The 12,716-nt window shown below is 38.9% G+C and overlaps 1 protein-coding gene across 3 annotated transcripts in view; it reads left to right on the top strand.

Moving 5' to 3' along the window:
- Patj (PATJ crumbs cell polarity complex component) overlaps positions 1–12,716 on the top strand; it is a 309,593-nt gene that overhangs the window by 69,614 nt on the left and 227,263 nt on the right. For all 3 annotated transcript variants that reach the window (XM_040757130.1, XM_040757131.1, XM_040757129.1), the window contains exons 16-17: positions 3,193–3,354; positions 7,874–8,005. In XM_040757130.1, coding sequence (XP_040613064.1) covers positions 3,193–3,354; positions 7,874–8,005 — 294 coding nt within the window. The remainder of the gene's footprint in view (positions 1–3,192; positions 3,355–7,873; positions 8,006–12,716) is intronic.

The following is a 12,716-nucleotide window of genomic DNA, read 5'->3' as shown; positions in this document are numbered from 1 at the left end:
ATTCTTTTGTGGGTAGAAATACAGTTTTGCCAGCACCATTTTTTGAGTAGGCTATACCTATTAATGGGATAGCATGATAGTTTGATGAGTGGATGTTCTTTATCATTTAAGTCAGGTTGAACATATCTGTCTCCTCAAATATTCATGAGTCTTTATGGGAGAAAGGTAATTATTTTTAGATCACTGAAGGGAGTGACCTGGAACTGCTTATGGAAGATTTATGCTGTAAATTTTACTGGATAACCGAGGCTCTGTTTCTGGGCCTAAGATCATGTCTTTCCTGATTGGCAAGGTGTGTATCTTGCTTGAGACAATAATCAGGAGTCGAGAACATTGTGCAACTGAATTTACCAATTAATACTTTTTCATGTGAAATTCAGTGACCCAGTGTAAAAACACTTGATATATGATGGATGTTAGAGCAATGTTGAATGGGTTAGAGTAGATCAAGCATAATGCACACCATCCCTTAGCATATACCACCCTCACCTCTTACTCCCCTCCCCCTGACAACAGACTTCTCTGTTCTCCAGCTAAGGCTATAATACTCTGGGCTTCTACATTGAAAAACAATATGCTATAAAAGGAGTGTAAAATTTTGGGGGTGGAGGAGTGTGATGACTTTACACAGCTTCATAAACATGGTCTACTTTCTTGTTTTCATTTTTTTTTTTTTTTTTTTTGGTTTTACGAGACAGGGTTTCTCTGCATTGTTTTGGAGGCTATCGGTCCAGCCCAGCCTCGAACTCACAGAGATCCGCCTGCCTCTGCCTCCCGAGTACTGGGATTAAAGGGGTGCGCCACTACCACCCGGCCGGTTTTCGGTTTTCATTCTTTTTTAACCTACTCTTGTGCGTGGGAGGCAAGTGCTTTGCTCTGTGTTATTCATGGTGTCAGTAGTTTAACATCTAAAGTATAGATTTCTGGTAAAAAAAAAAAAAGTTGAGATACAGAAAGAAGCCTACATTGAAAGGCAGGGAAATACCTTGGGTTTTGGATTTGCCCACAGCCCTACATGTATTTATGATATTAGAAAATTGATTTCTTCATCTTCCTCCACTGTATGTGGGGGTCTAAAAAGCTGCCATCCATGTAAACTGTAAGACTTCTGTTACAAGGAGGATTGGCTGTTAATCGATTTGGCAGTCATGTTAGTAAGCTCATGTGTAAAGTCAGTGCTCTGGAAGCTTCTATTCATTTATGCAAATCTATAGAATTAAGACTAGATGGCATTTAAAAGATAGTCTCACATGGAAGGACTATGAGAAATACTGTGAATTCTAAAATAAAATCTGTTTCTGAGTAAGTGAATGTAGACATAAAAATCTTTGAAGTTCGCCACATAAACTTTTGGTTGGTTTTTCCCATCCCCTCTCCCTCTCCACCCCTCTCCTGCTTTTTCCCTCTCTCCCTCCTCCTTTTTCTTTCTCCCACCCCCAATTTGTTTAATGTACTTCTTCGAGCTTAAAACCAGAAACACAAATATGCTTTGGGGTTAGAGGACCATGCCAAGTCTCAGCCCAGAACAGCTATTTACAGCAGCCATAAATCCCCTTAGCTAGGAGTTGGTAATGGGAAATGTGACCAATCGTTTCAGCAGTAGGTAGTGAAGAGGACTACCAGGCACTGCTATAATAAGTGGAGACAATTCAAATGAATAAATAATGAGCAAAATAAATATTTAAAAGTACTCTAAGACAGAAACCTGAAAAGTGACTTTCTAATTTGTTGACGCACAAACTACTAATTGTATATAGGTAAAGTTTCTGTTTCCATTGTGTCTGCTTCCGTATTTAATAGAGGTTACTGTCCACTTGACTCTAGAACTTTCTGTCAGATATGATGTGAGCAGCGATAGCTCTCTGCCCTTCTGTGTACAGGTTGAATTGAATTCTTCCAAGGAAGCTTGCTCCTGGGCTTTTCCCCAAACTCCTTCATAGTCATGATGTTTTGAGAGAGGCGGAGAGGGGGAGAGAGATTGGGATTCTCTGTGGTGGTTTTGTTATTACTGTTATTACTCTGGATAATCAAGAGACAGGATGATGTGTCCTGTTTGATGCCTTTAACTGTTGGATGTGTTACAGACTTGAGAGTGGTTCCTAGGGATGGCATTGTCCATTCTTGATAGGATGTTTTTCCATAGTATGGTGGCAGATCTGTGGAAAGGTTGCTCCCGGTATAGATAACCCTGCCTGGTGTGTGAGCATTAGTGCCATACCTTTGAGAAACTGATGCCACAGTAGGTATACCACTAAATTGCTGCTAACCACTCTTAGGAAAGCAGAAGAGATCCAAAGAGATTATTGTTGGCTGGAATGTGTTCCTTCTTCAGCTGTTAGGAATATAGATAGGTTACTCTCAGTGACTTGTAGACAGAACTGAGAGAACTTTGAACTAAAACTCACAGGTGAAAATCTTAGTACATTAAAATCTAGATTTCTAAATCATCTTTGATTCAAAGCAGTATGTATGTATGTATGTATGTATGTATGTATGTATCTATCTATCTATCTATCTATCTATCTCTCTATCTATGATGTTTGGTGATAGGGATTAACATGGAAAAATTATCCTTTTGAAAGGTAGGGAGCACTCACTTGAACTAACCTTGGGAACTGCATACTACTGTGACGCTGAACTAACTAGCTCAGTGTATGGGAATGGAGGTGGTACCACTGACACCTATTTCTTCCTCGTAGAAGCGTTTGCTAAGGTGATGCTTTTGATGTGGGCTGAGGAAGAATGCTCTGACTGACAGTAAACTCCAGCTGCTGAGTGCCCTAGATATGGTCACATGTTGAAGGCAACAGACATACAGTGACAACATAGGAGGACATGAGTGTAAGGAGACTGGCAGGGACAGTCAGTGCATTTAAGGAGTGAAAGGAAGCCAGGAGAATACAGTACTGAATTACGTAAAGGAGGAACCTCAGAAATGTGAAGCATTAGCTCTCTTACCTGGAACAGTGCTGCCTGGCACACATTTTATACTTTATTCTCACTGTTTCAGTGGAGATTCAATCAAGATTTACTTTTAAATCAAGATTCAGCCTTAATTTAGATATTTTAAGTTCTTAGTAAAATAATATGATTAATTTTAGGCCCTTTGTTTACAAGAACAATGAAATGTCGTCTTTTTTAGTGGTTTTTAATTTTGCACCTGTCGACAGCTGACAACTCTTGTCATCCTAGGTCAATGGCGTGCAGCTTTACGGGAAGTCTCGCCGAGAAGCAGTCTCTTTTCTTAAAGAAGTACCTCCACCGTTTACCTTGGTTTGCTGTCGCCGACTGTTTGATGATGAGGCTTCAGTTGATGAGCCTAGAACCATGGAACCTTTACTTCTCGAGGCAGAGGTATGAAGGGCTGTGTGCTTATTACATGTGTCCTTTTACCTGGGGCACTCCAAAGAGAGTGTTCAAATATAAAGAGGGGCTCCTACTCCCTCCTGCTCTTTTTTTATTTGACTAAGCAACAGTGTTGAATGTTTCAAATTCTGTTTTATATTTTATTTGCATTTACATCTATATTTGGATTTCTAGGACTCCCTGAAAAAAATTTTTTTTGGTTTTACGAGACAGGGTTTCTCTGTATTGTTTTGAAGGCTGTCGGTCCAGCCCGGCCTTGAACTCACAGAGATCTGCCTGCCTCTGCCTCCCAAGTGCTGGGATTAAAGGCGTGCGCCACCACCGCCCGGCTCTCCCTGAAAATGTTAAGACACTGATGTATATCAATCTGAGTATTTATTTATTTATTTATTTATTTATTTATTTATTTATTTATTTATTGAGACATTTCTCTGTGTTGCTTTGGTGGTTGTCCTGGAACTCGCTCTGTAGACTAGGCTGGCCTTGAACTCACAGAGATCCACCTGCCTCTGCCTTCAAGTACTGGGATTAAAGGCATGCACCACCAACGCCCGGTTTCTTAATCTGATTTTTAAAACTCTTGTAAAAATACAACTATTTTTAAAATTAATTGCCTGGACTCATGGCTTTTCACTTCTATTTCAACTTATTTTATCCTAACAAAGTCTTGGTGTTGATGAGTATTGACTATCTTAGTGGTCCCTTTTGAGAACCTCAAGCATATGAAGAATTCTGATAAGTTTCAGTGTGGGTTTACAAGCTACCATAAATGCGCAAGAGTCAGAGTATGGACTGGCATTTCCTCTGCTGTTATATGTCTTGTTTTCGGAGTGCTGTAATCTGGGAAGGAACTGTGAAAGCCTGTGCTGTCATCACATGCTCTTTGGAGTTTTATCTTTATGCTACTTTCCCTCCTTTCCAGACATGCATGGCCTTTCCTTTTACTTACCCACGCTTTGACTTATAGTTCAACTGCGTTCATCTTTGAAGTTGTGTGAACTTCCTACATAGTTTGTGCATCTTTGACCAGATGACCTTGACTTCTGTTTCTACTAGGACGAATGCTGTGGTGGTTTGAATGAAAATGGACCCAATACACTTATTTGTTTAAATGTTTGGTCCACAGTTGGTAGAACTTTTTGGGAAGGATTAGGAGGTGTGACCCTGTTAGAAGTGGTGTGTCACTGGGGACCGGGTTAGAGGTTTTCAAAGCCCATGCTAATGTCAGCCACCTCCCTCTCTCCCTGTGACTTACACTTGTGGATTAAGATATAAGCTCTCAGTGACTACTCCAGTCCCATGTCTCCTGTTCCCCGCCATAATGGTCATGGATTCACCTTCTGAAATTGTAAGACCCAAATAAACTCTTCTTTTATAAGTAGCCTTGGTCATGGTGTCTCATCAAAGTGGTAGAAAGGTAACTAAGACAAATGGTACTGTTCACAGAACTTTAACACTCAGGAGCTTATGTGAGAAGGAAATAAAGTAACATGTGCCTGCAAGTGGTGAGCTCCATGAATGTCAGTCCTGTCCAATGTGTTTGTTTCTGATTGCCTAAATTACAGAAAAATCTAGAACTGTCTTATAGTCTAGTGCTGTGCTATAGATCCTTTAGCATGGATATATCTTGCTTTTTCAAGACGATGGTCAACTCTTTAGGAGCGCAGGCCATTTCTTAAAATTTTCTGTAATCTCATGTTGCCTTTATTCTGTACACATAAGAACTAGTTTTGATTGACAGCTCCCCCTCCCCCCCGACAAGGTTCACGGTATAGCCCAGGTTAGACTAGGACTGGCTGGCTTTTATCCCGTCTGGATTCTTTCTTTCTATCTATCTATCTATCTATCTATCTATCTATCTATCTATCTATCTATCTATCTATCTATCTTGATGTGCATTGGTGTTCTGCCTGCTTGTATGTCTGTGAGGCTGTCAGATCCCTTGGAACTGGAGTTACAGATAGTTGTGAGCTGCAGCCATATGGGTGTTGGGAATTGAACCCTTGTCCTTTGGAGGAGCAGCCATTGCTCTTAATTGCTGAGCCTGAGCCATCTCTAGCTGAGCACACCCTCCCACATACCCCTTCCGCACGCTTTGAATTAATAATCATAATCCTGCCTTTGTCTCTCCAGTGCTGACATTATAGATTTGTGCCTCTGTGCCTGATTCCTGTTTTAATATAAAAGAAGAAAAATAAATTGACATGGCATATGCCTTTCATCTCAGCACTTGGGAGTTCAAGGCCAGCTTAGTCTACATATGAAGCTCCAGACCATCCAGGAGCTCTACACATTAAGGTCGTAATTGAAAGAAAATAAGAAATTTCAAGGAAAGGACTCAAGATACTTTGTGACTTTTACTGGTTTTAGTAAACTGAAGTATGTGTGGTGGCCTCCTTGTGAAGCTGGATAAAAATGCTTTTAGTTTAGCTTTACCAGGTGTAAATCATCAGCCCAGCTTGCTGACTCTGTGCTCCCATCCGTCATACTGCACAGTGATGAACAATAGCCTGAAGCATGCCAAATGTTAACAGTGCGGCCTGTTAGCTGATTGCTTTCTGTTCTGTAGACTGAAGTTATACAGAATTGATGTATCAGAGTGACAGAGTCCAGGGTGGTGCGGAATGTGTACCCAGGGTGCCATGACCTTTTGATAAACTTAGGCTTTGTGATTTCTTGAAATGTCAGTTCCTTTTCACTGGTTCTCTCTCTGTTTTTCATTTACCTCAAAGCTATCATATTCTTTTTGCAAAAATGTAATTTTTATGTGTACATATGTGTGTCTTTGTGATCATATGGTGAGTATGTGTCTTTCGAGGTCAGAAAAGGGTATTATATGTACTGGTGCTAGAGTTACAAGCAGATGTGAGCTGCCCTTTGTAGGTACTAGGAACAAAACTTAGGTCCTCTGGAAGAGCAGCAAGTGTTTTTTTTAACACATCTTTCCAGTGCTGTCTTATATTGGTAAAGTGTCTGCTTCGGTGGCATAGCAACAGTTCACTTATCAGTAAGTGTGCACCAATATTATACCAATCATATGAATCTTTGGAACATTTTGTTGGAGGATGGTAGTATTTTCTTTTTAAAATATCCCTTCCCAGGTGAGTGGAATGGCTCATCAGGTTTCAGTCCCAGAACCCATGAAAGGTAGCAGAGAGAACTGAGTCTACTGAATTGTCCTTTAATCACTACATGGATGCCATAGCACATGTGTCCACACATATCATAATCATGTTTTAAGTAATGAATCAAATAATTCCTCACATCAAGCTGGCATATGTGGAGATTAGCAATGGAGAACATTCCCTCATTTCAGCTTTGGCCAGTCAAGAACCAAGAAATTGTTCCCATGTTTAGGTTCTGTCCAGCTTAGATTATGTGTTCAATATCCTGCAACAACAATTTGAGGTCTGAACCAATTCTAATTTTGAAAGTGGTTTTGTTATTCTTTCCCATTTTGGAGTCCTCCCATTAATACCATTGAGTGGATTTTCTTACACCAGTTATGTCTGTTTGTAGAAGCGATACAGTTTCACTTTGTCAAAATTTTAAGAATTCTGCTTTGAAAATTTGTTAGTCATATATGTGGTTCATGCCTGTAATTCTAGTACTCAAGAGACTGAGACAGGATTTCTGTGAATTTAAGGCCAGCTTGGGCTACATAGTGAATTCCAAACTAGCCTGAACTACAGAGTGCGACCCTGCTTCAAAAAACTAAATTGTTAATAGTCTGTGGAAGGACAAGATATTTGTGGAGAGATTAATCAGTACAAATCAATGCAGTGCTATAAATAAAACTGAAGACATTGGAAGCAAGCAATGTCCCACGTAGTAGATGAGTCTCATTTAACTTCACTGTTTCTGAAAGGACAGGAGTCTAGAAAAGCGGGATGTCAGAGTATGGGAATTAACAAAGTGTGCTGGGTGCTTGTGCTAACTCATTTTCTCTAACATCAGATTATTCGTGGTTCTACTTGGAGAATCACACAGTGCTCAAGGAGTTGGTGGTGGCGGCTGCTGGTGCTGCTGTACCTCTACTGCCCCAGCCATTGCCTCCTCTCTTCTTCATTTTTCCTGTATTTTTCTAGGAAAACTACCTTCTGAGGGCCACCCTGGCTGGCCTTTCTGTCTCTAAAATTATGACTACAGTATTGACTTTAAAACATCTGTGTGTCCCTACTTTGCATGAAGTTTACATTTTTACTCAAATTACCTATTTTTACTTTTATGCTTCTAATGGGATGCCAGAGCTCATTGAAGTATAAGAGGTCAGTGTTAACACTTGCAGTGAAACCACTTGAGAAATGTGTGAGAGACCTGCAGTTCTGGATGCCTGAATGTTTATGAAGCTTTGATCATGATTGTGAGTACCCAGTGCATGCCCCCTTTAAAGAGACCAAAAGCTGTCCAAGCATGCCACAGAGATGTCCCAGTTTGAAAAGAAACTGAGTTCTTTTCAGAACAGAAAGGACAGCAGCTCCAGGGTTTACCTTCTCTGTTCTTTCAGGGTGACCGCAGTGTAGATGTCAGCGCTGAAGACGACGATGATGGGGAGTTGGCCCTGTGGTCCCCTGAAGTCAGGATTGTAGAGCTGGTGAAAGACTCTAAAGGCTTGGGATTCAGCATTTTGGATTATCAGGTATAGGAGCCCTTGAGAGGGATTTTTGTTTAGGTTTGAAGTTTTGTTTTGTTTTGCTTTCAGAACTTTTACAAATATTTTACAAATATGTTATTGAAACATATTTTATGTACAATGAAATACACCCATTTAGAGTATTCACCTAGGCTGTTTTAGTGTTATAAGTTATACAATCATTAACACGTTCATAATAAGTTCCATAAAGAAACTCTGGGAAGCTGAAGTGGGAGGAACATAAATTTAAGAAGATAAGTTTGTACTTAAGTGCCAGTCTTTGTCAGGTAATGAGATCCTGTCTCCAAAGCAGAAGCAAAAAGAAACTCTGTACCCATTATCAACATTCCCAACTCTCATGTTTCTATCCTTCCTGCATGTGAAGGCTTTTGTGGATTTGCTTATCTGTCAGTCTCCATGAATGTAAGTAGAAACATTCTTGGTGAAGTTATTTGCTGATGGATGCATAATACTTTTGTAGTTAAATATTTATTATGAATCAAGTTCTAGCTAGAGTAAGGCTACTAATACAGGATTGGGAGCACTGGAACACATAGTAGGAACACTGGAGTGCATAGCAGGACACCTGCATTTTATAATGTCTTACCACCTGCTGGCTGCTCTTGGACTTCTGGTTATTGAGGAGAATTAAAAGCTGTTAGACAACAAATCCCTTTGCTACTAAGATGTTCACTTTAAAACTAGTGTGACTTAAACACAATGTTAATGTCCTCTGTCAAAGCATATAAAATGCAAAATTATGTAAGACCGGATTTAAAAATTACATGTATTTATTCACTCATTCATTCATACAGTTGTGTGGGTATGAGTAGCGCCCATGTGAAGTCAGAGAGCAACTTGTGGGAGTCAGGTTTTCATGCATTACATTGGCCCTGGAGATAACACTGAAGCAGTCAGACTTGGCAGTAAGTGCGTTTACCCACAGAGCTAGAATATTACCTTGAATCTGTTTTCTTTGTAAAGCTTCTATGTTTTATGGTTATAAATGTTTTGCCTGCCTGATCTATGTGCACCACGTGTGTTTTTGGTACCTGCAAAGGTCAAAAGAGGGCCCTGGAGTTACAGATAGTTGTCAGGTGTCATGTGAGTGCGGGAAATAAACTTGGTTCCTTTGCAAGAGCAACAAGTGCTTTTGACTGTTGATGCATCTCTCCAGTCCCTGAAATCATTCTAATATAATTAGGTGATAGAGAATAGATTATAAGAAAATACTTTCAAGATTGTATAAGATTTAAATTACTGATTTAAAATTCCTGTAATATATTATTCCATTTTTGCTGGCATATTTCTGTGCCAGATAGGCCTCTGCCCTTAGAATTTCCTTTTAGAGTATTATTGAATTAAAAATTGTTGATTTGAGCGAACATTTTGGGAAATAGTGTCATCAGGAAGTATCAAATAAATTTCTGGTAAGAACCCTTGGTTCCCTACCTATTGTAGAAGTGTCACCCAGCCTCTAGTATTTTGATCATAAAGGACTCAATAAAATTTAGGTTAGACAGAATTCACTGGAATTAAATGAACAAATGTCAGTGAGATTTATTAACCGTTTTGATTAAACACTTTTTAAATGCAGTCTTCGTGTTCAGTTACATTTCTATCATCTTAGAGATCTCTCTGTATTTTTATTGTTAATTAATAAACATATTATTTACTCAGTTTTTGGACCACACCACAGGCTTTAAATACATATTGATTTGTCTATTTTGCACGCTAGGGGCTGCCTAACTCAGAGTTTCATACATACCACCCAACAGTTGTAGCCCTGAGCTTCATGTTTTTAAGTGTTGCACTTCTTAAAGCAGAAAATTAACTTGTCAGCCTCTTTCAGTTTAATTCCTGTTGACGAGAAAGCTCTAATCTGTGCAAATAGGAATTGATTTCCGTTCAGGTTGTAAGATGTAATTTTGCTGCAAAAAATTCGTACTAGATAATTCTCTTTTTGTGTGTTTCTTGGATAACTGATAGAAAACTACTTTCTTTCCTAAGTGTTATTTTAATTCGGATAAACGGAGTCAGCTCCTTTTCTTCTATAGCCTAGCTTTGGAAGAGAAAACACCCACTTTTATGTTGGGTATTTTTCCTCAGTCAAATGTTACATGTTCTCACAGTTGTATACAGTACACTTATATCATTTGTCAGGGATATGAAAAACTTTCCCACTAAAAGTATTCAGATATGAAAATGCAATTTAAAATTTGATTTGTGGTAAATTAATTAATTTATTTAATTATGTGATCCTTGTAATCAGGTAACAATTTCTAAAGTTGAAAATTAGTTTTTGCAAAACTAAGTAGAGGTGTAGAGGTGTTCCTGGTAATTCCATATTTGATGTTGCTTTGTATACATTTTTAGGTGGCTGAGTAGGACTAAGGCAGATTGCTGCCCTCCTATGTTTAACATATCTACAATAAGTACTGTAGAAATATTTTTCCACAGCCTTTCTAGTCTTAGGAACATGGGGTAGTTTCTACATGGTAAGGACTTGTATTTGAGATGGATAGATAGTCTTCAAACCTTTGAAAAACCTGAGAAGGAAGCTAACAATACTAGGGTAGACCCTAAAGGTGCAGCGAAGACAGAAACAGCAGACTTTCTAGACAGTCACCCAACGTGTCACAGTAACATCAGGGCAATCAACTTTGGCTAAGGCCTAGAGAATCTGACAGACCATCTCACTCAGAAGCAGGAAAATTGAAAGACCGCCTCTTCTGGTAGCCTATCCTTCCTACCTGGCTACTGGCCAATGGGTGTTTTATTCATAAACCAATAAGAGAAATGTGTATACAGAAGGACATCCCCCATCAGGCCTGCATTGGCAGTATTGAAGAGTGTGCTTTTACTTTTGAGTACTCATTTCAGTTAACTGTTTTTTCCTAATTAATGAATTTTCCTCTTTCCCAAGAACTGAAAATTGTGCATATCTGTTTCCTTGACGTAATTTCTTATAGGATATATAGGATAGGGTACTAATGCCAAATGCAAAGATCATATGGATTAAGTGAATTTGTGTGTAGGGGAAAGAAAATCTTCTGTTTTTTTTGTTTTTTTGTTTTTTTTTGGTTTTTACGAGACAGGGTTTCTCTGTATTGTTTCGGAGGCTATCGGTCCAGCCCGGCCTTGAACTCACAGAGATCCGTCTGCCTCTGCCTCCCAAGTGCTGGGATTAAAGGCGTTCGCCACCACCGCCCGGCGAAAATCTTCTGTTACCATGAAAATGTGAGCATTGTTAACCATCATTCAGTTTAGAAAATCAGCACAACAGTTGTTGATACCTTCCTTCGATCTAGTGCCACTCTACAGTGTGTTTAAATTATATGCATTTTAACTTTATAGTTAAGGAAAATTGATTAGTAGATAACCTTTTTAGTGTAGTTTAAATTTAACCATGAAATTGTATTCAGTCATGCTACCAACTCGAGAGAGCCATGTGTAAGTTACCTGTGGGTTAGTGGTCAGAAGTAAATTTTACATGCATTTAGCTAAGCTTTATGAAATTATGAGTGAACAGATAAAGATCTTGAATTGATCCTTGGAATGATGGGGTGGATGGCTGTCTCAGCAGCTCAACAGTTCCTAGGAATGATGGAAGTTGTATATCAAAGGTGCCTGCTCTGAAGTCAAGGAACTGAATCTTATACAAAGTTCTGGAGAACAGTAATATGGCCAGGGAGCAAATGTGGGAATTCATGTTCATGAATTTTTAATAGACTTGGGCAAGGACAATGACAAACAGTAAATACAGGTTAGATTTTAAAATAAAGGTTTTATTGGCTGTGATTTAAGCAGAGATCAAGTCTGTCCCCCACAGATGTTGGCTAGAATCCTGTCTTGTGTGTTTAGCACACGTTCCTCCATATCTTGTAAGACTGGGTAGTAGACACAGTGCACTACAGCTTTATGACCACCTCTTCTTCAAAGCCTTAGAACACCTGGGAAATTTGGCCATAAGTTTAAAATAATTTAATTCAATTACTATTTGTGTCTGTGCGTGCGCACACACGCGCACACACACACACTTATATGCGTGTGTGTGTGCTTAAGCATGTTCCCAGGTGCATGAGTGCTATAGTGCATGTATGGAAGCCAGAGAACAACTTTCTAGAGTAGGTTCTCTCCTTACTGTGGAGTCTAGGATAGAAATTAGGTCAGGCTTCTACAGCAATCACTTTTGCCTCCTGAGCCATATTCTGGCTCTAGCTGTAAGTTTTCATAGCTTCTTTACTGTAGGTGAGGGCTCCATATTGTACTTTAGTTATCTTAGCTTTGTTTTTCTCCTTTTCTATATGCAGTGTCACCATTCCTTTGGATATTATTTCCATGAAATATTATTAATACTCATAATATCAGCACTAATATAAATATAACTGTAGTATGTGGCAGTTATTGTTCATTATGTGCTAAACCCATTTTACATATTTTATATATATTAGCTTATATATTTCTCACAAGAACCATGTGATTCCCACTTAATGAGTAAGGAAACTGAGGACAGATATATTAGGTGTTAAGTCTAAGCTCATACAATGGGAATGTGGTAGAAATGAGATTTGACCGCACGTAGTTAATCATAATATGATGTTATTCCTTCCTGAGGGTATTGTTTACATTTTTAAAATAAAGCATCACTATAGGAAATTGATTACAGTATTTTTTTTTGTTTTTCTAATTTGAAGTGTTTTTCAAAAAAGTAAGC

Source organism: Mesocricetus auratus, unplaced genomic scaffold, assembly GCF_017639785.1.
Source record: "Mesocricetus auratus isolate SY011 unplaced genomic scaffold, BCM_Maur_2.0 Super-Scaffold_100014, whole genome shotgun sequence".
Classification (NCBI taxonomy): domain Eukaryota; kingdom Metazoa; phylum Chordata; class Mammalia; order Rodentia; family Cricetidae; genus Mesocricetus; species Mesocricetus auratus.
Note: the sequence above shows the minus strand (reverse complement) of the source record. Positions and strands in the feature narration are given on the sequence as shown.